This window comes from Sycon ciliatum, chromosome 10 (assembly GCF_964019385.1).
Source record: "Sycon ciliatum chromosome 10, ocSycCili1.1, whole genome shotgun sequence".
In the NCBI taxonomy this organism is placed as follows: domain Eukaryota; kingdom Metazoa; phylum Porifera; class Calcarea; order Leucosolenida; family Sycettidae; genus Sycon; species Sycon ciliatum.
The window spans coordinates 25,664,133-25,689,615 of NC_088652.1; the positions used below are offsets into that span (position 1 = coordinate 25,664,133).

A 25,483-nucleotide genomic window follows, 5' to 3' on the forward strand; every position below is an offset into this window, starting at 1 on the left:
CTCCGCTGCCCCAACCCCCCTCCCCCTGTCACAGCCTTGTTGATATGTGTTTATGTTCACTGTTTTGTTCTTCCTCCCGAAAGACTCGTCAACTCTTCCACCAACAACAACACCAGTACCAACTACCCACGAAACAACCACCCTGGCAACAACCACCCTGGCACTAACTACCCAGACATCAACCACCCAGGCTTCAACTACCGTGGCAACAAATACCCAGGTGCCAACTACCCAGGGCCCAACTACCCAGGCAACAACTCCCCCGGCGCCCACTATCCAGGCGCCAAACACCCAGGACCCAACTACCCAGGCACCAACTATCCAGGGTCCAACTACCCTGGCGCCAACTACCCAGACGCCAAACACCAAGGACCCAACTACGCAGGGCCCAACTATCCAGGCAAAAACTACCCAGGGCCCAACTACCCAGGCAACAAATACCCAGGCGCCATATACCCAGGCACCAACTTTCCAGGCGCCAAACACCCAGGACCCAACTACCCAGGCACCAACTATCCAGGGCCCAATTACCCTGGCGCCAACTACCCAGACGCCAAATACCAAGGACCCAACTACGCAGGGCCCAACTACCCAGGCAAAAACTACCCAGGGCCCAACTACCCAGGCAACAACTACCCAGAGCCCACCTACCCAGGCAACAACTACCCACGGCCCAATTACCCAGGCAACAATTACCCAGGGCCCAGCTACCCAGGCAACAACTACCCAGGGCCCAACTACCCAGGCCACAACTACCCAGGGCCCAGCTACCCAAGCAACAGCTACCCAGGAAACAACTACCCAGGAAACAACTACCCAGGAAACAACTACCCAGGAAACAACTACCCAGGTGCCAACTACCCAGGGCCCAACTACCCAGGCAACAACTACCCAGGGCCCAGCTACCCAGGCAACAACTACCCAGGACCCAACTACCCAGGCAACAACTACCCAGGCAACAACTACCCAGGCAACAACTATCCAGGCAACAACTACCCAGGGCCCAACTACCCAGGCAACAAATACCCAGGGCCCAAATACCCAGGCAACAACTACCCAGAGCCCAGCTACCCAAGCAACAACTACCCAGGACCCAACTACCCAGGCGCCAACTACCCAGGCAACAACTACCCAGGGCCCAGCTACCCAGGCAACAACTACCCAGAGCCCAGCTAACCAGGCAACAACTACCCAGGGCCCAACTACCCAGGCAACAACTACCCAGGGCCCAGCTTCCCAGGCAACAACTACCCAGGGCTCAGCTTCCCAGGCAACAACTACCCAGGCACCAACTACCCAGGACCGAACTACTCAGGGCCCCACTACCCAGGAAACAACTACCCAGGCAACAACTACCCAGGCAACAATTACCCAGGCAACAACTACCCAGGACCCAACTAACCAGGCAACAACTACCCAGGCGCCAACTACCCAGGCAACAACTGCCCAGGCAACAACTACCCAGGCAACAACTACCCAGGACCCACCTACCCAGGCAACAACTACCCAGGACCCAACTACCCAGGCAGCAACTACCCTGGCAAAATCCACCCAGGCAACAACTACCCGGGCGCCAATTACCCAGGCAACAACTACCCAGGGCCCAACTACCCAGGCCACAACTGCACAGGACCCAACTACCCAGGCAACAACTACCCAGGCAACAACAACACAGGCAACAACTACCCAGGCAACAACTACCCATGGCCCAAGTACCCAGGGCCAAACTACCCAAGCAACAACTACCCAGGACCCAACTACCCAGGCAACAACTACCCAGGCAACAACTACCCAGGCAACAACTACGCAGGACCCAACTACCCAGGCAACAACTACCCAGGCAACAACTGCCATGGCAACAACTACCAAGGACCCAACAACCCAGGCAACAACTACCCAGGCAACAATTACCCAGGCAACAACTACCCAGGCAACAACTACCCAGGCAACAACTACCCACGCAACAACTACCCACGCACCAACTACCCGGGCACCAACTACCCAGGCAACAACTACCCAGGCAACAACTATCCAGGCAACAAGTACCCAGGCCCCAGCTACCGAGGCAACAACTACCCAGACAACAACTACCCAGGTCCCAGCTACCCAGGCAACAACTACCCAGGCAACAACTACCCAGGGCCCAACTACCCAAGCTGCAAATACCCAGGCAACAACTGCCCAGGCAACAACTACCCAGGCAACAACTACCCAGGCAACAACTGCCCAGGACCCAACTACCCAAGAAGCAAATACCCAGGCCACAACTACCCAGGCAACCACTACCCAGGGCCCAACTACCCAGGCAGCAACTGCCCAGGCAACAGCTACCCAGGCGCCAACTACCCAGGGAACAACTACCCAGGTCCCAACTTCCCAGGCAACAACTGCCCAGGCACCAACTACCAAGGCAACAACTACCCAAGCAGCAAATACCCAGGCAACAGCCACCCAGGCAACAACTACCCAGGCAACACCTACCCAGGCAACAACTACCCAGGCAACAACTATCCAGGAAACAACTACCCAGGGAACAACTACCCAGGCAACAACTAGCCAGGCAACTACTATCCAGGCAGCAACTACCCAGGCAACAACTACCCAGGCGCCAACTACCCAGGCAACAACTGCCCAGGACCCAACTACCCAGGCAACAACTACCCAGGACCCAACTACCCAGGCAACAACTACCCAGGCAACAAATACCCAGGCAACAACTACCCAGGACCCAACTACCCAGGCAGCAACTTCCCTGGCAACATCCACCCAGGCAACAACTACCCCGACGCCAATTACCCAGGCAACAACTACCCAGGGCCCAAGTACCCAGGCCACAGCTGCACAGGAACCAACTACCCAGGCAACAACTACCCAGGCAACAACTACCCAGTCAACAACTACCCAGGCAACATCTACCCAGGGGCCAACTACCCAGGCAACAACTACCCAGGCAACAACTACCCAGGCAACAACTACCCAGGCAACAACTACCCAGACAACAACTATCCAGGCAGCAACTACCCAGGCAACAACTACCCAGGCAACAACTACCCAGGCAACAACTGCCCAGGACCCAACTAAACAGGCAACAACTACCCAGGCAACAACTGCCCAGGACCCAACTACCCAAGCAGCAAATACCCAGGCAACAACTACCCAGGCAACAACTACCCAGGCAACAACTACCCAAGCAGCAAATACCCAGGCAACAACAACCCAGGCAACAACTGCCCAGGACCCAACTACCCAAGCAGCAAATACTCAGGCAACAACTACCCAGGCAACAACTACCCAGGCAGCAACTATCCAGGCAACAACTACCCAGGCAACAACTACCCAGGTGCCAACTTCCCAGGACCCCACTACCCAGGACCCAACTACCCAAGCAGCAACTACCCAGGCAACTACTACCCAGGCAACAACTGCCCAGGATCCAACTAACCAGGCAACAACTACCCAGGCAACAACTGCCCAGGACCCAACTAACCAGGCAACAACTACCCAGGCAACAGCTACCCTGGCAACAACTACCCAGGGCCCAGCTACCCAGGCAACAACTACCCAGACAACAGCTACCCAGGTCCCAGCTACCCAGCCAACTACTACCCAGGCGCCAACTACCCAGGCAACAACTACCCAGGGCCCAACTACCCAGGCAACAACTGCCCTGGACCCAACTACCCAAGCAGTAAATACTCAGGCAACAACTACCCAGGCAACAGCTACCCAGGCAACAACTACCCAGGCAACAACTACCCAAGCAGCAAATACCCAGGCAACAACTAGCCAGGCAACAACTGCCCAGGACCCAACTACCCAAGCAGCAAATACCCAGGCAACAACTACCCAGGCAGCAACTACCCAGGCAACAACTATCCAGGCAACAACTACCCAGGCACCAACTACCCAGGCGCCAACTACCCAGGACCCAACTACCCAAACAGCAACTACCCAGGCAACAACTACCCAGGCAACAACTGCCCAGGACCCAACTAACCAGGCAACAACTACCCAGGCAACAGCTACCCAGGCAACAACTACCCAGGACCCAACTAACCAGGCAACAACTACCCAGGCAACAGCTACCCTGGCAACAACTACCCAGGGCCCAGCTACACAGGCAACATCTACCCAGGCAACAGCTACCCAGGCAACAACTACCCAGGCAACATCCACCCAGGCAACATCCACCCAGGCAACAACTACCCAGGGAACAACTGCCCAGGACCCAACTAAACAGGCAACAACTACCCAGGCAACAACTGCCCAGGACCCAACTACCCAAGCAGCAAGTACCCAGGCAACAACTACCCAGGCAACAACTACCCAAGCAGCAAATACCCAGGCAACAACTACCCAGGCAACAACTGCCCAGGACCCAACTACCCAAGCAGCAAATACTCAGGCAACAACTACCCAGGCAACAACTACCCAGGCAGCAACTATCCAGGCAACAACTACCCAGGCAACAACTACCCAGGTGCCAACTTCCCAGGACCCCACTACCCAGGACCCAACTACCCAGGACCCAACTACCCAAGCAGCAACTACCCAGGCAACAACTACCCAGGCAACAACTGCCCAGGATCCAACTAACCAGGCAACAACTACCCAGGCAACAACTGCCCAGGACCCAACTAACCAGGCAACAACTACCCAGGCAACAGCTACCCTGGCAACAACTACCCAGGGCCCAGCTACCCAGGCAACAACTACCCAGACAACAGCTACCCAGGTCCCAGCTACCCAGGCAACAACTACCCAGGCGCCAACGACCCAGGCAACAACTACCCAGGGCCCAACTACCCAGGCAACAACTGCCCAGGACCCAACTACCCAAGCAGCTAATACCCAGGCAACAACTACCCAGGCAACAACTACCCAGGCAATAACTATCCAGGCAACAACTACCCAGGCACCAACTACCCAGGCGCCAACTACCCAGGACCCAACTACCCAAACAGCAACTACCCAGGCAACAACTACCCAGGCAACAAATGCCCAGGACCCAACTAACCAGGCAACAACTACCCAGGCAACAACTGCCCAGGACCCAACTAACCAGGCAACAACTACCCAGGCAACAACTGCCCAGGACCCAACTAACCAGGCAACAACTACCCAGGCAACAGCTACCCTGGCAACAACTACCCAGGGCCCAGCTACACAGGCAACATCTACCCAGGCAACAGCTACCCAGGCAACAACTACCCAGGCAACATCCACCCAGGCAACATCCACCCAGGCAACAACTACCCAGGCGCCAACTACCCAGGCAACACCTACCCAGGGCCCAACTACCCAGACAACAACTGCCCAGGACCCAACTACCCAGGCAACAACTACCCAGGCAACAACTACCCAGGCAACAACTACCCTTGCAACAACTACCCAGGGCCCAGCTACCCAGGCAACAACTACCCAGACAACATCCACCCAGGCAACAACTACCCAGGCAACAACTACCCAGGCAACAACTACCCAGGCACCAACTATCCAGAGCCCAGCTACTCTGGCACCAAATACCCAGGCGCCAACTACCCAGGCAAAAACCTCCCTGGTTTCAACTTCCCTGGCTTCAACTACCCTGGCTTCAAATACCCAGGCAACAACCACCCTGGAATCAGCTACCGTGGCACAGACAAACTTAGAACAGAATACCAAAACTACAAATGTATCCGACAGTGAAGGTAAGAAGAGAAGTTTGAAAACGCTATGTATTGTATTGTGTTCAACGATCCCATACATAGGCTACTGAGTACTATGTGGATGGAAAGGACTAGTCAGTGAACATAGTAGCATAGATGGTCAGAGTGACCGAAACGTTGAGAAGAAAGAAGAATTGTTCAGCTGTGTGAAGAAGCAGTTGTATCTGAGTGTTGGCCAGTGTTGCCACAATACAAGTTGCTATAGTAGTACACACACAAACACAAACATGCAGAAGCAAAGAAATTGAGCTGGCACACACAAGTGATCGGGCTAAGTTACGTTAGGCATGTGGAGTGCTGGATTTTTAAAAAAACTGAGGCAAAATACCGTATTATCTCCATTACAAGCGCAGTCTCTTGTGGAAGCCCAGTCTTTATTATAAGCGCACTCCAAGAGGGCTTCGAAGATATACAAGCGCAGGCTCCCATATAAGCGCAGGGCTTATAATGGAGAACCATATGAATTATGTTCACGCATGTTAGACGTCACACAGTATCACATAAACACATGCTGGGGTGAAAGTCTGTGATCGCCGAGATCTAAACTACAGACTCAGTGTGCCAGGAAGCACAAAACTGCAGTCCCGGTAGCTGCTGGGGAACTTTCTGCTATGGATAATTATAATGAAAAATAATAGGCAATGTACATGTGCCAGGTGGTTGAAAAATGATAAGCCCAGTCTCTAGTAGAAGCCCAGTCTCCAATATCTGAGCCCAGGGTCCGGACTGGTTGAAAAAATATAAGCACTGGGCTTATCATGGAGTTAATGTGGTACATGGAATTGGAGCACATGGCTCCGTAAATGAGTTCCAAGCGGCAAAAAGATTCTGCTCAGTCTCAAACAGGCCATCCATCTTTGATTCAGTTGCAGGTGGGCAAATATGAAACTCCTATTGTCAGTGATCAAAAGTTGGGAAATTGCATGACAAAAGTGGAAAAGCTCTTTGCTGTAATACTCATAAAAAGAACACACTTCAGGCTCTTTACGAACATCTTGAAAGTTTTTGGTTTCACAAGATGTTCGTAAAGAGCCATAAAGAGCCCTTTTTATGAGTATCATCACATGTTTGTCTGAGAGGAACCTGCTCTTTGCTGTGTACATGATTGGGGTCATTGTGACTAGTCTTTGATTTCCACTTTAACTGCCTCTTATACAGTCATTTCAACTATTCTTTCCTTTCATAATAAATATTAATAATAGTACTATCACCAAAGGAAAGAATAGTGGAATGTACTGAATCCAGATACTATCTGGATTCAGTACCTTCTACTATTCTTTGCTGACCCTGGCCTACAAATATTTTATTCCCGTAGCTATGCAAAAGACGTTGCTTCAGTAATGTATGTCGCTAGCCAGGGTCCACACAGCTTTATTTATTCTGTTAATATAATTATTGAATTACAGATGGAGCGGACTCGCTCCCTTCTATTTACACTGCAACGTTCGAACACATTTTCGTAGTTAAAACAACGTTTTGGCATATAGCCCTCATCAGGTTTGCAACTACGAAAATGTGTTCGAACGTTGCAGTGTAAATAGAAGGGAGCGAGTCCGCTCCATCTGTAATTCTGTATGAAACTGCAGGAGGCCTCACCGCTTCTAATATAATTATTATGCCTCTATTGTTTTCTTTCCACAGGTGCTGCAACTCCTTCAGGAATCTCCAACCAGGTGCCAAACACTAAGCCATTGCCAAATCCAGCTGGTGTAGCTACGCAATCAACACAAGATGCTAGTGGTACCACAGCACCAGCCATGCCATCGTCTATTGATGTGGAAACAAAAAGTAGGTGGACATACAGTCGTCGCCAAAAAACTCCGGCCAATGCCATGGCATGGGTACATGTAGCAGATGTACAGTGCCATGGTGCCTGTAGTGTGGCATTCACTGATGCGTCGGTAGAGGGTGCACACTGCACTGGTCCACAGTACCAGCACCATGCATGAGCACAGCGGTGAAAACAGTCCGCGTCCGCGCTGCTCTCTGCCTGCTGAGTCGAGCACAGCACAGAATGATGTGCAGCTGAGTGCAGACCCTGCAGCAGCAGACCATGCGCCGTGGTGCACTAGGCTACACTAGTGTACCATGGCATGGTAGAGTACTCGCACTAGAAGTGGCAGTGCATGCGGCCACATACAGCTACCGGTAGCTAGCACAGCATTGGCCGGATTCTTTTGGCGACGACTGTAGTAAAAAAATAAATGAAAATTAAAAAAATTCAGGATCCGATGCTGACCATGCATGACTGTATCCTCTTGAGGATGCAAAACGGAGAAACACGAATCAGAATACACTTGTCAACAATACCAAAATAATGATTATACTCAGAATTATACGCAGAATTTGTATTTTTTATTGTCTAAGGACTCCCCGAAGGCTTTCACTTATCGAGGGGGTTTCCAAACTTTCCAAATCCCAAATCTGTAAAAGAAGTGATGAGCAATGTGTGAGCCAAGATACAGAAGACTTACGAGGTCGAAGCACACGCCCACGCTTACTCCCATAATCTCTCATACCCACAATCTCTCATACCCACGCTCTCTTCCCCACTCAACTCACACCCACGCTCACTCCCACAATCTCTCTCATACCCACACTCTCTTCCCCACTCAACGCACACCCACGCTCACTCCCACAATCTCTCTCATACCCACACTCTCTTCCCCACTCAACTCACACCCACGCTCACTCCCACAATCTCTCTCATACCCACACTCTCTTCCCCACTCAACTCACACCCACGCTCACTCCCACAATCTCTCTCATACCCACACTCTCTTCCCCACTCAACTCACACCCACGCTCACTCCCACAATCTCTCTCATACCCACACTCTCTTCCCTACTCAAGTCACTCGGTTAGAATCTCCTCCGCTGGCGCCAGTTACATCATCGTCCTCATCGTTTTTGGTAACGTCCAGTGTTGCCGTCACACTGAGTCTCCTCCTTCGTCGTTCTTCTGAGATCACGTCATGATTATATTTGGGTTAGTTACTGTAAAAAACTGGATGACTGTGTGACATTATTATGTGACATTATTAAAAGTGACATTATTATGTGACATTATTATGTGACACTATTATGTGACACTATTATGTGACATTATTATGTGACACTATTATGTGACACTATTATGTGACATTATTATGTGACACTATCTTGTGATTTTTTAGGAAATTAGAGGCCACATGCCACCTACTGCTCTTTTCTCTCCGAAACTCAACACTTGTAAGCCAGATATGAAAGAAAGAAAAAATCATCAGTCACACCACCGGGACTCGAACCAGGGACCTTGCTATTCGCGAGCAATGCTCTAACCAACTGAGCTACAGTATGACTCTTATCCACAGTGATGGTAAATCTATCCTTCTTCGATCAATTCATATCTGGCTTGCATCATGCTGGCAACTCACACCAATCAAGAGGGCCCTCGGCCATTCGCTTGATATCATGGGGAGCGCATCAAACTATGTCCACTGCGAGCAAATACAAATTGCAATTTCAAATTTGGACTTCACGGAGAATTTCAAAGTTTTTAGGAAATTAGAGGCCACATGCCACCTACTGCTCTTTTCTCTCCGAAACTCAACACTTGTAAGCCAGATATGAAAGAAAGAAAAAATCATCAGTCACACCACCGGGACTCGAACCAGGGACCTTGCTATTCGCGAGCAATGCTCTAACCAACTGAGCTACAGTATGACTCTTATCCACAGTGATGGTAAATCTATCCTTCTTCGATCAATTCATATCTGGCTTGCATCATGCTGGCAACTCACACCAATCAAGAGGGCCCTCGGCCATTCGCTTGATATCATGGGGAGCGCATCAAACTATGTCCACTGCGAGCAAATACAAATTGCAATTTCAAATTTGGACTTCACGGAGAATTTCAAAGTTTTTAGGAAATTAGAGGCCACATGCCACCTACTGCTCTTTTCTCTCCGAAACTCAACACTTGTAAGCCAGATATGAAAGAAAGAAAAAAATCATCAGTCACACCACCGGGACTCGAACCAGGGACCTTGCTATTCGCGAGCAATGCTCTAACCAACTGAGCTACAGTATGACTCTTATCCACAGTGATGGTAAATCTATCCTTCTTCGATCAATTCATATCTGGCTTGCATCATGCTGGCAACTCACACCAATCAAGAGGGCCCTCGGCCATTCGCTTGATATCATGGGGAGCGCATCAAACTATGTCCACTGCGAGCAAATACAAATTGCAATTTCAAATTTGGACTTCACGGAGAATTTCAAAGTTTTTAGGAAATTAGAGGCCACATGCCACCTACTGCTCTTTTCTCTCCGAAACTCAACACTTGTAAGCCAGATATGAAAGAAAGAAAAAATCATCAGTCACACCACCGGGACTCGAACCAGGGACCTTGCTGGTGTGAGTTGCCAGCATGATGCAAGCCAGATATGAATTGATCGAAGAAGGATAGATTTACCATCACTGTGGATAAGAGTCATACTGTAGCTCAGTTGGTTAGAGCATTGCTCGCGAATAGCAAGGTCCCTGGTTCGAGTCCCGGTGGTGTGACTGATGATTTTTTCTTTCTTTCATATCTGGCTTACAAGTGTTGAGTTTCGGAGAGAAAAGAGCAGTAGGTGGCATGTGGCCTCTAATTTCCTAAAAACTTTGAAATTCTCCGTGAAGTCCAAATTTGAAATTGCAATTTGTATTTGCTCGCAGTGGACATAGTTTGATGCGCTCCCCATGATATCAAGCGAATGGCCGAGGGCCCTCTTGATTGGTGTGAGTTGCCAGCATGATGCAAGCCAGATATGAATTGATCGAAGAAGGATAGATTTACCATCACTGTGGATAAGAGTCATACTGTAGCTCAGTTGGTTAGAGCATTGCTCGCGAATAGCAAGGTCCCTGGTTCGAGTCCCGGTGGTGTGACTGATGATTTTTTCTTTCTTTCATATCTGGCTTACAAGTGTTGAGTTTCGGAGAGAAAAGAGCAGTAGGTGGCATGTGGCCTCTAATTTCCTAAAAACTTTGAAATTCTCCGTGAAGTCCAAATTTGAAATTGCAACTATCTTGTGACACTAATAAATTATGTAACACTATTATGTGATACTATTATGTGACATTATTATGTGATACTATTATGTGACATTATTATGTGATACTATTATGTGACATTATTATGTGATACTATTATGTGACATTATTTGATACTATTATGTGACATTATTATGTGATACTACCGTAAAATCCCGCCAGAGCGCCCCTACCTCCTCGACGCTTCAGGTGAGAAGGGGCGGATGGGCGAGTCCTACTTGCCGCATTCAGTGCTACATGAAAAAGTACTCACCCTACGAAAACTGTTCGTGCATCTAGTACACCGACCAAAGGTCAAGAGCCAGGAGTCGAACAGACCCGAAAAAACGCAGGGTTTGTGCGATCCCTGGTCAGGAGGGTGGGCACTGTTGCGTACATTTCCAACGGGGTCGAGCACGCGTCTGCAATGCAGTACGGCATCACAGACTGCGACAGAGTCATACGAGGATGCAATCAATCATGTCCCTGACTCTGGCGGGATTTTACGGTATTATGTGACATTATTATGTGATACTATCATGTGACATTATTATGTGACATTATTATGTGACATTATTATGTGACATTATTATGTGACATTATTATGTGACATTATTATGTGACATTATTATGTGACATTATTATGTGACACTAACATCCCATAGTCACATGACAGTGTACCATTGAAGCTTAGTAATCAATTTACCTATAACCATTCACAAGCAAAATAGGCTCAAGCCGGCCAGGTCCCTTAAAAGAAAACATGCGGAGAATCATTTCATTGTTTCCTGCCCGTTTCGTTTCGTTCCAATGTAGACTCAACAGGTGCAATCAACGGCACTGAATTTGCCAGCGGGCTGGGAGCTAGTGTGAGACATGGCCTGAGTCTTGGCGTTATCGTCGTTCTGCTTGTTGTGGTCATCGCCATGCTCCTAGCGGTGGCTGGATTTGTTTACTTGCGCACGGTGCCAACTCGGGGAGAAAACGCCAGCAAAGTACCAGAAAATGTCAAGAAAAATGTGTAAGTTTCTTTCTTTTAAGGAATGAAAAATGTGTAAGTTTCTTTCTTTTAAGGAATGGAAAATGTGGAAAGGAAAAGGACATATGGATACGAGTTAAGAGTGACTATCCACCTCTGTACTTAGATACTATAACTGTTTATTATCTACTATATACAGTCAGAAAAGGCAACGACTAGGCACAAGACTGACAGAGTACTGAGACATTCGACGTCCTGACACCTAGCTAACGTACGCCGTGTGAAGAAGAGAAGTGCCATCACGAAGGGTTACGGCATGGTATGGTATTTATATTTTTATTCACCAATCGAACAGGCATATCTGCCTTCTTGCCAGGAATGCCAGAGCCAACCACGGCTCCTACTAATTGATGAATATGATAATGTGAAGCAAAAGAAAAGAAAAAAATGGTACATGTACTTTGTCAGCTTTGTCAGGACATTGAGCACTGCAAGCAGCCTAGGGACTTTAGACAACTGTCTACTTTGTCAGCTATATATTTTGTACTAAAAATATGGAGAGGGCAGTATGTGGATTCCATATTGAAGGACTATAGATGGTGAAGATGCTACTTGTGGTTATGTGGACAAGGCCAAAGGGACGGAAGGTGTTACGTACTGTCCTGATGGTTGTTGAGTGCTAGAAGTTGCCCTTTCTGGGGGGGGGGGGGGGGGGGGGAGGGGTACCGTTTGACTTTTGGTACACCATCTCTCCTGTTTGGTATGTCCAAATCCAGTAAATGATAATGTATCCATACCTGCGTCAAATTTGCGAGGTGCTCACGTCTCTACTTTTGAAGATTTTGTCACATCTACTGACTTATGGGCACAGAAAGATAATTGTACCAACAACGCGTTCTTTACGTGATTTCTTTATGTGTGTGTCAGCCAGATTCTTTCCACCTAGAAGGATAAATGTCTTCGTGAGCATCTAGTGTTGAGCATGAACATTCATTATGTAACATTCATATCAGAACAGAACATCAAGGACAATCAAGGCTTGTTTGCTGCTACTTCAAGTTTCATGCTCTCGCAATCATCAGACATCATCTAACATTCGTATCTGGTTATTGCTAAAATCCTTGCAGAAAACTTGTACCAAAAAATTCTTGATATTCTTGTTTGGTGTGTCCGGCATGCTGTTCTCCATGTCGAAATGCATGTGCGGTAGTGTGCATGTGTGGTAGTTGTTCAATTGTTCTCCATTACCTTAAAGCAGCATGTGTGGAAAATTTGGTGCAAACATAATGAGGAATGCCAATGTTACAGGCATTTCAATGCATGTTGTTGTTGTTGTTGTTTTTTTATTTGAATTCGCAATACCAAACGGGCAATAAGCCCAATTACATGGAAGCGAATAAAAGAATGCTAAGAATGAGGCATTGGGGTGGATATTATTTCAAGTGGAAATACTGATCCCGGGAGGTACTACAAATAGGTACAATGAAAATCTGAAAAGGCCATGGTGGCATGTATGATAATGCAGACTAAGGTAGCATGCCACCTTAGTCTGCATTATCGCCATTTTTTATATACTATGTGCACATCCCTACAAAGTAATACCGTATTTCCGCAAATAAAAGGCCGTCCTCGTATACAACGCCTTCCTCGTATACAAGGCCGGGGCAGGGGGCGATTGAAAAAATAAAAGACCGTCTCCGATTAGAAGACCGGGCCTACTAAATGAGTCTTTGTTCTTGTGTTAAAAATAGAAGACAGTGCTCAAACTGTGGGAAAAAATAGAAGACCGTGCTCAAACTGTGTAGAAGAAAATTGAAGAACGGGGGTAAAACTGTGTGGCGAGAAATAGAAGACCGGGGGTCAAACTGGGTTGAAAGAATAGAAGACCGTCCTCGAATACAAGACGTCCTCGATTATAAGGCCGGGTTAGGACGAGGTTGAAAAAATAGTAGACTGGCCTACTGTTTGTGGAAATACGGTAGTAGTAAAAGAGACAAAGACAAAAGACAAACACAACAAAGGAGTAGTAGCCATGCATTATCAGCATGTGTGTGCAGCCAGTATAGTCGGCTGGTATGCTGACGAGGATCGAGAGATCATAACCTGTCTGTGGCGGCACCCACTTGCTGCGCCGCAAGTGGTCGTTGACATTTTTCTTGAAGGTTTACGTGCCTTTGCGAGAAGGGGTAGACTGCAGAATGGCAGGCGGGAGCTGATTTCATTTTGCAATGAGGGAATGGGAAAATGAGTGGAGTGTGTTGTTTTGTGCCTGAGGATGAAGGATACTTGCTAGTTGTGACTGGTGATGTGCTGCAGATCTGGTGGTCTCACGAGTAGACGTGCAGCATTGCAGTGCGGCTGCTGATGGTGTCAGAGTGACTTTCAGCATTTCCGAACCCTCCAGAAAGTATAGCTTGTACAAGAAACAGAGCCCTGCTATGGTGCGTCGAATGCTTCATAGGTAAGATCCATATCCAAACACCTGTAGGTCACGGTGCTGGATGGCAGTGCAGTGGGTCAAGATGCTGAGGGCTGCGCTCATCCACTTCAGCATGCCGTACTCTAACACAGGGCGGACATAGTCAACGGTGCACAATTGCCCGGTGTCTAGGGTCTAGCACAGCCGTTGGCCTATGGAGGAAGCCCAGCCACTGGGCTCTGCTCACTGCAAGCTGGCGAATGTAGCTGCGGAATGCCAGCTGCCTGTCGAAAGTGAAAACCAAGAATTAAGCTTGAGTTCCTCCACTTCTGGCATGACTGCTCCTTGGAAGCATGTTATGGTCGGAGGGTTTGGGGAGCGGTGATGGCTGATGGTCAATGCCTGCAACTTTGTGGGCTCGAACTTGATCCTCCACCTGCTTCCCCACACTGCCAGCTAGTCCACTGCCTGCTGAAGGATTGCTGTGTCTTCTGCCAACCTGTATCGGGTGCTTCTCACAGCCTGGCCGCATGCCTACAAGTATTGCAGGTAGCCATGCTGCACACATTATTATTATGTCTCCTTTATTCACTTCTTTCGAAGGCGATAAGCCAGACCCACCGGGAAATATTTCCATGGGTGGGACAGCAAAAAGAAAGTGAAAAAAAATAAAGCCAAAAACCAAAGGGACAAGAAATATTATTATTATTATTTCCCTCAAACTAGTGAAGATGTTATGACTTGGGGCTCCCCGCGTGCTAGAGTGTACGTGAAGTGTGTGGGTACAGTGAGGGCTGCGTCCCACCCGCCTGTGTGGATTCACAGGAAGTGTGAGTTACGAAGTCTGAAGAAAATGAACAGTCTCTGCTGGGAGTACGACTACACCATAGCTCAGTGGTTAGAGCATCGCTAGCTACAAGCGAGGGTCCCTGGTTCGAGTCCTGGTGGTGACAGTCAATTTTTTCTTCAGACTTTTCCCGTTTGTCTCTTTCCCTCAAACTAGTGAAGATTATTATTATTATTTTTTTTTTTAAGGAGATGCAAGCCTCTTTTACGGGCAAAAATTAACACAATGTATTAAAATGCAATACAACATACACTGGAGAAGAAATCAGGAAAATAAAATATGAGCTCAAAAATGGAACGAAAAATAGCAAATAGAATCAAAACTCACGATGGAATCAAACTCACGATGGAATCAAACTCATGATGGAAACTACAACCCAATGAGTTGGAAAACCAACCACAGAGTTATTATTATTATTATTATTAAGTAGTGGTTGCGACTTCGGCGATGATTTGTAAGAAAGGTTTGCTCCCCACACCGGAGCTCGCGCTATTCCGCCGACTTTACTTGACACTTGACTGACTCACGACTGCCATCCAGAGCACACGAGAAGTCCATCGAACCTTCGACTCGGCAAACCTGCAAGAAAGCACCACTCCCTGCTCAATACACAGTGTTTCGGGGAATTCACCCCTCATCAGTTGAGCTTGAGTAGGCTGAGGAAGATTGTGCCTGAAGAGCACCACTTATATAGTGCTCTCCAGGCACAAACATCACCAGGGATACAAACTTACAGAGACGCTCCGCTTCCAGCGCGATAAACACCTCGTGAACACCAGATAGCAGCGTGAGTCAGTGTCGCTCCTGGACGGTGAGACAGACGTCGAGGACCCTCGGTCATTCGCAACGCTGTCACCTCCAAACCAACTAGTCGCAAGCCCGCGCTGGGCACAACAGTACGAAGTAGTGGTTGCGACTTCGGCGATGATTTGTAAGAAAGGTTTGCTCCCCACACCGGAGCTCGCACTATTCCGCCGACTTTACTTGACACTTGACTGACTCACGACTGCCATCCAGAGCACACGAGAAGTCCATCGAACCTTCGACTCGGCAAACCTGCAAGAAAGCACCACTCCCTGCTCAATACACAGTGTTTCGGGGAATTCACCCCTCATCAGTTGAGCTTGAGTAGGCTGAGGAAGATTATGCCTGAAGAGCTCCACTTATATAGTGCTCTCCAGGCACAAACATCACCAGGGATACAAACTTACAGAGACACTCCGCTTCCAGCGCGATAAACACCTCGTGAACACCAGATAGCAGCGTGAGTCAGTGTCGCTCCTGGACGGTGAGACAGACGTCGAGGACCCTCGGTCATTCGCAACGCTGTCACCTCCAAACCAACTAGTCGCAAGCCCGCGCTGGGCACAACAGTACGAAGTAGTGGTTGCGACTTCGGCGATGATTTGTAAGAAAGGTTTGCTCCCCACACCGGAGCTCGCGCTATTCCGCCGACTTTACTTGACACTTGACTGACTCAAGTGCCGAAGTCGCAACCACTACTTCGTACTGTTGTGCCCAGCGCGGGCTTGCGACTAGTTGGTTTGGAGGTGACAGCGTTGCGAATGACCGAGGGTCCTCGACGTCTGTCTCACCGTCCAGGAGCGACACTGACTCACGCTGCTATCTGGTGTTCACGAGGTGTTTATCGCGCTGGAAGCGGAGCGTCTCTGTAAGTTTGTATCCCTGGTGATGTTTGTGCCTGGAGAGCACTATATAAGTGGAGCTCTTCAGGCACAATCTTCCTCAGCCTACTCAAGCTCAACTGATGAGGGGTGAATTCCCCGAAACACTGTGTATTGAGCAGGGAGTGGTGCTTTCTTGCAGGTTTGCCGAGTCGAAGGTTCGATGGACTTCTCGTGTGCTCTGGATGGCAGTCGTGAGTCAGTCAAGTGTCAAGTAAAGTCGGCGGAATAGCGCGAGCTCCGGTGTGGGGAGCAAACCTTTCTTACAAATCATTGCCGAATTCGCAACCACTACTTCGTACTGTTGTGCCCAACGCGGGCTTGCGACTAGTTGGTTTGGAGGTGACAGCGTTGCGAATGACCGAGGGTCCTCGACGTCTGTCTCACCGTCCAGGAGCGACACTGACTCACGCTGCTATCTGGTGTTCACGAGGTGTTTATCGCGCTGGAAGCGGAGCGTCTCTGTAAGTTTGTATCCCTGGTGATGTTTGTGCCTGGAGCCACTATATAAGTGGTGCTCTTCAGGCACAATCTTCCTCAGCCTACTCAAGCTCAACTGATGAGGGGTGAATTCCCCGAAACACTGTGTATTGAGCAGGGAGTGGTGCTTTCTTGCAGGTTTGCCGAGTCGAAGGTTTGATGGACTTCTCGTGTGCTCTGGATGGCAGTCGTGAGTCAGTCAAGTGTCAAGTAAAGTCGGCGGAATAGCGCGAGCTCCGGTGTGGGGAGCAAACCTTTCTTACAAATTATTATTATTATTATTATGTTGCACTATAATACACGTCGCCTATGATACCCCTCAGAATTTCCCACCTAGCTCCCCCTTATGTGCTGGCTGCCCATTTTGGATCCATCAGTTGCCTGATGATCGTAGTAATACATGAAACTCAGAGTTGTAACAAAGCTAGCTTCCAATCTCTCTCTTGTGTATTATTATTATTATTATTATTATACGCACGTCTGCGTGTACGTCAGCGATAAATCCGCGTATTCGCATGTGCCAGAAGACACACAGGGCGGGCAGAGAAGAAAAGATTTTTTTATGTAAGATAGCAGGCGATAGGCATGTAGCTCATGTTCGATGATACTTGCTCAATGCACTGCACGGATGCACCGGGCGAATGAGCGGTTCACTAGCATCCTTCAGGCTCGCTAGCATCCTTCAGGCTCGCTAGCATCCTTCAGGCTCGCTAGCATCCTTCAGGCTCGCTAGCATCCTTCAGGTTCGCTAGCATCCTTCAGGTTCGCTAGCATCCTTCAGGCTCGCTAGCATCCTTCAGGCTCGCTAGCACCCTTCAGGCTCGCTAGCATCCTTCAGGCTCGCTAGCATCCTTCAGGCTCGCTAGCATCCTTCAGGCTCGCTAGCATCCTTCAGGCTCGCTAGCATCCTTCAGATTCGCTAGCATCCTTCAGGCTCGCTAGCATCCTTCAGGCTCGCTAGCATCCTTCAGGCTCGCTAGCATCCTTCAGGCTCGCTAGCATCCTTCAGGCTCGCTAGCATCCTTCAGGCTCGCTAGCATCCTTCAGGCTCGCTAGCATCCTTCAGGCTCGCTAGCATCCTTCAGGTTCGCTAGCATCCTTCAGGCTCACTAGCATCCTTCAGGCTCGCTAGCATCCTTCAGGCTCGCTAGCATCCTTCAGGCTCGCCAGGCACCTATCATGCACATGTGCGGATCGAAACAATTTTCAGAATTAGGAGAAAAATGACTCGGCCGGCCGACCCGAAACAAGGGAATTTTTTGTTTTAGCCTAAATTTTACGAAATAGTTGTTGCGACTTCGGCGATGATTTTTTAGGAATGGGTTTGCTCCCGTACTGGAGCTCGCGCTATTCCGCCTGCTCAGAATACTGAAGCTCAACTGATTAGGGGTAAATTCCCCGAAACACTGTGTATTGAGCAGGGAGTGGTACTTTCTTGCAGGTTTGCCGAGTCGAAGGCTATTTTTTAGTTTTGGCCTAAATTTTACGAAATAGTGGTTGCGACTTCGGGGATGATTTTTTTAGGAATGGGTTTCCTCCCATACTGGAGCTCGCGCTATTCCGACTGCTCAGAATACTGAAGCTCAACTGATTAGGGGTGAATTCCCCGAAGCACTGTGTATTGAGCAGGGAGTGGTGCTTTCTTGCAGGTTTGCCGAGTCGAAGGTTCAATGGACTTCTCGTGTGCTCTGGATGGCAGTCGTGAGTCAGTCAAGTGTCAAGTCAAGTCGGCGTAATAGCGCGAACTCCAGTGTGGGAGCAAACCCAGGCCTAAATTTTCTTTGTTCATTGCCCTCCTCTCAGAAGGGAGTAAAACGTGTGTTATATTTTACTCTCTCTCTCTCCCTCCTTCTCCCTCCCTTTCTCCCCCCCCCCCCTCTCTCTCTCTCTCTCTCTCAATTTCTCTCTATCTATCGCTCTATCTCTGATATTTCTCTCTCTCTCTCACTCTCTATGTCTCTCTCTCTCTCTCCATCATTGTCTGGCTCTCAGATTCTCACTCTTCACACACAGTCTTTCTTCTCTCCCTTTCCCCCATGGTGCGTGATGTGCGCCTTGATCCCGAGACCATTGGTCGGGGGAGCGCACTTTACCTCACCGGCACAGCTAAATAGCACCTACACGCCCCTTGTAGTCCCCTATGTTCTCTTGATGTTGTTGTTGTTGTTCTCTTCCATTCTATGGGCATGTGCACTTTCATAAGAAATAAATAAAAAATAATAATAAATATTGGTTCAGTGGTGTATTTATGCATATCTATGGATGTCTATCTGTGTGCATGTGTGTGTGTGTTTGTCTGTCTGTCTATCTGTCCATGTGCATGGCATATTTGTTGTTTTTAGTTGCTGGATCTCATCAGAGAACACGTCAGAATTAGTGCGGCGAGAAAGTAAATCTGGATCTAGCGGCTTAGCTTACGATTCCTTCCAGGAAAATGGTATTACTTTAAATCTCCAGCAAGGTACCGGCCACCAGGCGCTTGCTTCCGCTTTTGCAGAATACGACACCGTCATGCAATATGACTATCCGCGAACTGAAATGATGGAGGACGCGTGTCGCTCTGCCGCAAACCCCGAAGGCTCCTTGAGCAGTAACTGTTGGAGTGCTGATGGAGGTGGTGTTGGGGAACAGGCTGCTGAATCACACGTAATTGCCGACAACTCGGCTAGCGAAGCACCCGCTTACAATGTGCCAGTCTGGATTGCACAAGGTACAGAAGAAGATGAAATGACCAGCTCAACTGACAAGACTGGCGCAGCAATGCAGAGCGGCTTTGTTGGCGCCTCTGTATTGGACACGACAGTACAGCGCCAGCAAGCAGTCTGCCAACAACAGCCTACTGCCGACAACTCGGCTAGCAAGGCACCCGCTTACAATGTCACAGTGCCAATCTGGATTGCACAAGGTGCAGAAGAAAGCGCAATGACCAGCTCAACTGACAAGACTGGCGCAGCAATGGAGAGCGACTTTGTTGGCGCCTCTGTATTGGACACGACAGTACAGCGCCAGCAAGCAGTCTGCCAACAACAGCCTACTGCCGACAACTCGGCTAGCAAAGCACCCGCTTGCAATGTCACAGTGCCAATCTGGATTGCACAAGGTGCAGAAGAAAACGAAATGACCAGCTCAACTGACAAGACTAGCGCAGCAATGCAGAGCGACTTTGTTGGCGCCTCTGTATTGGACACGACAGTACAGCGCCGGCAAGCAGTCCGCCAACAACAGCCTACTGCCGACAACTCGGCTAGCAAGGCACCCGTTTACAGTACGCCAGTCTGGACTGGACAAGGTGTAGAAGAAAACGAAATGACCAGCTCAACTGACAAGACTGGCGCAGCAATGCAGAGCGACTTTGTTGGCGCCTCTGTATTGGACACGACAGTACAGCGCCAGCAAGCAGTCCGCCAACAACAGCCTACTGCCGACAACTCGGCTAGCAAAGCACCCGTTTACAGTACGCCAGTGTGGACTGGACAAGGTGTAGAAGAAAACGAAATGACCAGCTCAACTGAAGCAATGCAGAGCGACTTTGTTGGCGCCTCTGTATTGGACACGACAGTACAGCGCCAGCAAGCAGTCCGCCAACAACAGCCTTCTGCCTTCGGTGACAAGCAACAGCTGCAGGATCAAAATTCTGTTCCAAATGAAGCAAATAACCAGCAACAGGCCAATCTCTCACCACAACAACAACTACAACTACAACTGAATGAAGAATTGAAAAGTAGACTTGAGCAAGGAAATTCAACTGGAACTATGGCTTTGTGACAATGTTAGCATAGGGCCAACTGTCTTGGCCATGTTGGTGTGCTCAAAATGATGTCTCTGCTTTACTGCTGTTTGTTCTCTTCGCCTCTGTGTCTTGCATCAAGAGTTAGCGTATGCATGCTTCTAGGTGTCTGACTCATGAGTGTTATGTTGCTGATGCTTAGCACCTGTATGCTACAGTACTTTCTATGTGCGTATCCTTCTGCTGCTGGTTCTACAAATGACGTCTTATCATAATTGTCAGTACAAGTTACTTGCTGCTGTGTCCAACTGTTTATGCATGATTCCTGTGACCTCGTGTAGGAGCATGTGGACTTGAGCTAGTTCCAGGGAAATGCAAATGACCTGGGCTCAAGGTAGTAGTTGGCCAGTTCTTTTCTTTCTTCTCCAGACTCTGTCTCTCGGTTACTGCAACGTTTGTAATGCTGTAAAAGTATAATAATTATAGAATAAAATATAATTATCTGCATCACTGGATTTCCCTGGATTGGCTGTGGTTGTGCCTGGGTTGGGGTTGGGTCTCTGTGCAGTTGAAAGTCAAGTTCCGTTACAAAAATTCGCACTTGACTCTTCACCAACAGAGCGACGTTTCCGACTCATACTCCACTCATCAATAAGCCTGTGCTCAACAACAAGCCAATGTCTCCAATGCGCAACGGCAACAATATTAAAATTTTATAATTCGTATCCTTCTGCTGCTGGTTCTACAAATGACGTCTTATCATAATTGTCAGTACAAGTTACTTGCTGCTGTGTCCAACTGTTTATGCATGATTCCTGTGACCTCGTGTAGGAGCATGTGGACTTGAGCTAGTTCCAGGGAAATGCAAATGACCTGGGCTCAAGGTAGTAGTTGGCCAGTTCTTTTCTTTCTTCTCCAGACTCTGTCTCTCGGTTACTGCAACGTTTGTAATGCTGTAAAAGTATAATAATTATAGAATAAAATATAATTATCTGCATCACTGGATTTCCCTGGATTGGCTGTGGTTGTGCCTGGGTTGGGGTTGGGTCTCTGTGCAGTTGAAAGTCAAGTTCCGTTACAAAAATTCGCACTTGACTCTTCACCAACAGAGCGACGTTTCCGACTCATACTCCACTCATCAATAAGCCTGTGCTCAACAACAAGCCAATGTCTCCAATGCGCAACGGCAACAATATTAAAATTTTATAATTCGTATCCTTCTGCTGCTGGTTCTACAAATGACGTCTTATCATAATTGTCAGTACAAGTTACTTGCTGCTGTGTCCAACTGTTTATGCATGATTCCTGTGACCTCGTGTAGGAGCATGTGGACTTGAGCTAGTTCCAGGGAAATGCAAATGACCTGGGCTCAAGGTAGTAGTTGGCCAGTTCTTTTCTTTCTTCTCCAGACTTTGTCTCTCGGTTACTGCAACGTTTGTAATGCTGTAAAAGTATAATAATTATAGAATAAAATATAATTATCTGCATCACTGGATTTCCCTGGATTGGCTGTGGTTGTGCCTGGGTTGGGGTTGGGTCTCTGTGCAGTTGAAAGTCAAGTTCCGTTACAAAAATTCGCACTTGACTCTTCACCAACAGAGCGACGTTTCCGACTCATACTCCACTCATCAATAAGCCTGTGCTCAACAACAAGCCAATGTCTCCAATGCGCAACGGCAACAATATTAAAATTTTATAATTATGCCATTCTTCTACAGCAGGCCAATGTCTCCAATGCTCAACCACAACACAACAAAAGCAACAAGTAAATTTTGCGTATAGTCTGCACCATAGATATTGCTACAAAACCTCAAGTGTGAAAGGCCTTCTCGCTTTATAATGAATTCGTTGGAATGTTGTATCTCGACTCTGCCGTACCGCTGATGTTTACATAATAGGATATACCCTGAGCTGGAGAGTATAATGAAAATATACACCAAATACAAACCGAGGCCGAAGCCCGAGGTTTGTTTGATGGTGTATATTTTCCATATACACTCCAGCGAAGGGCATATCCGACGGTATATCCGACTTGTACCTACCTCGGTCTGAATCCTAAAAAGGAGTACATATACAGGTGGAATCCTGATAATTCGAATATGGCTTGATTAGAAGTTTTTCCAGGACCGATTTCTGTCAATACGATTCCCACATAAACTTTTCTGATAATTGGAACCTCGAACCGGACATGTCCGGTTAATTCAAAGTTCCACGGATTCCACTTACATAGAAAATGTGTGGGATTTGTGCTGATAATTCGAAGTCAGCAAAGTGTAATTCGAAGTTCACTGTACACTGTACTGGTCAGTTCAGTTTGCATGAGCAGGCTGTGCCGGTCAGTTCAGTATCCGTGAAATCTGTGTCTAAGGTCCATAGCGCAACTCTGCGTGACCATGGGAGCATTTTGACATACATATTGTGTTGTAGGTTCATGTTTGGATAATTAGAATGTCCGGATAATTAGAAAAAAAAGTTTTATCTGGCATTTGGAGGTTCGAATTATCAGGATTCCACCTGTATTTTAATATACAGGATTTATTTCTCTCCTATGGTGTATATTATCAGTATTTATTTCTCTGCAGTGGTGTATATTACCAGTATTATTTTTCTAGAAAATACAGTGAATATACACTGGCCGAAGCTCGGTGTGATGAATGGGGGTGTATAATTAATGTAGGTATAATGCTATAATTATGCGCTACTAGACACCCTTAGCAAAAAACGTTATGTTGTAACGGTATTATCGTAAGGGGGAAAATACCGTGATTTGGGTTCGACCTTTAGCAAGATGCACGCTATTTTTAGTACGCTGTTGCCACAAGAATAGCTTTGATTTCGCGCGGTACAACCATTTTTGTCACCATCTACGCGATGTCATGGTGAAATGCGTACGGACTATGTAATATTTGGCCAAAACACGTACCGTTGGTCACAACGATAAATCAGCCCCCATAACGTTTATACGCTGCAGCTTCAACGCTATTTGGGTGATCAAGGTACGAGTACCGTAAAAAATAGCGTTACCGTTGTTTGCTAAGGGTGTCTACTGTGTGCCATTTACTGTGCATCTATGTGCTGTCATTATATCATATTTGGGTTGTATTTATAGGTTAGTGCATGGCAGGGTGGGCCTTATGGCTTGTTAGTGCCCGGCAGGTTAGCCTGAGGGCCGTAGGCCCGAGGGCTACCCTGAAGGGCACAAACAAGCCATAAGACCCTCCCTGCCATGCACTGACTATTTTAGAACGAGGTTACTTGCTTTATCTGACTTCAATTGTGCTTGTGTACCATTATATTGGGTAGTTTTGTGGTTTGTGTGCGGAGAGACTTGAAAGAATATTTTCTTCTGGTAAGTTATGGAACTCAGCACCACTTAAGCGGGATTCACAGAAGCTTTTTTTGCGATGCGACGCGAACTGCGATGGACGCGTGCGATGCGAACTCGCGAAATACCATTCACAGAAGAAGTCAGCGATGCGACAAAGTCTTGCTGATTTGGGTACGTCACCATGGTATTCGCGCAGTTTGGTGCAACTTGTACAAATTTATAGGCAACTCTTGAACCTTTGTACAACTTTGCTGTAGAAAAGGCCAACATCGTACGCCAAATCGCTTGTCGCATCGCAAAAGTTGAGCCAAGCTCAACTTCCACGATGGCCCTGTTGTGCGGCACTTGCGTGGGGTCCGCGATGGTTGCGATTTGGGGATTTCCCGGTTTCGCGGCTGTCACATCGCGTGTCGCATGGCAAAAAAAGCTTCTGTGAATCCCGCTTTAGGACTACTAAAAGTAGAATAGAAGCAAATGAAATGCTGGACTCTTATTGCGACCTTCATTCTTATTCATAGCTTGTGGAGCTATTTAGGGGCTTTGAGAGTCCCTTGTCGATACCTCTAATGACTTTGATCTTCGGTTTTTACAGAGGGTGTGCGCCTTAACCTGCAATAGTGCTCAAATGCCCGGAATGGGCAGAGCGTAGTACGCAAGAGGTACACAAAAGGAAGTATATAGGGCTGTTTTTTGTTGTAACTCAGAGTTTCATGGCAAAAACCAATCATCAGACAACACTCTCTCTCTTCGGTTTTTATAGGTTTCCGCAAGCTGTTGACAAAGGAAATTCGTACAGATGAAAGAATATGGAGGCAAAAACCGTACAAACTTCTGAAATGCGGAGCTTTTAGTAGTGCACCGTACATTTTATGCATAGTTCATTATCTGTACTAAAAAAAAAATATATTATCTGTACTGTACTATAATGCATAAAGGGAGTAGTTGTACGCACCAGTTTAGTGTATATTCAGCGGGCTTTAAACTAATCCAAGGCCCTCGACGCGTCATCAAGAGAAGTAAAATAACGATTGAGTGGGCTTTAAACTCTGATAAGGCCCTAGGCGGAAATATCGCTGATTGGTCGTTTCCTGGACAACGAGACAGACCTCGTTCTAATGCAGTCCGCACGCTATCTTGGCATTGTCATTGACGAGCACCTGACTTTTGGGCCACAAATTGACGGTTTGATTGGGTCTGTCAACAGGAAACTCGGCGCCTACCGCATGTCAAGATATCTCTTGCCATTCCA

At 47.8% G+C, this 25,483-nt stretch overlaps 1 protein-coding gene across 1 annotated transcript in view; it reads left to right on the plus strand.

Annotated features, from left to right (window-relative positions):
• Positions 1-21,360, plus strand: part of LOC135826767 (mucin-2-like) — a 22,741-nt gene extending 1,381 nt beyond the window's left edge. The window contains exons 2-5 of the mRNA XM_065339372.1: positions 84-5,690; positions 7,350-7,496; positions 11,586-11,790; positions 19,522-21,360. Of these exons, the coding sequence (XP_065195444.1) occupies positions 84-5,690; positions 7,350-7,496; positions 11,586-11,790; positions 19,522-20,944 (7,382 nt within the window). The 3' untranslated portion in view covers positions 20,945-21,360. The remainder of the gene's footprint in view (positions 1-83; positions 5,691-7,349; positions 7,497-11,585; positions 11,791-19,521) is intronic.
• The last annotated feature ends 4,123 nt before the right edge of the window (positions 21,361-25,483 follow it).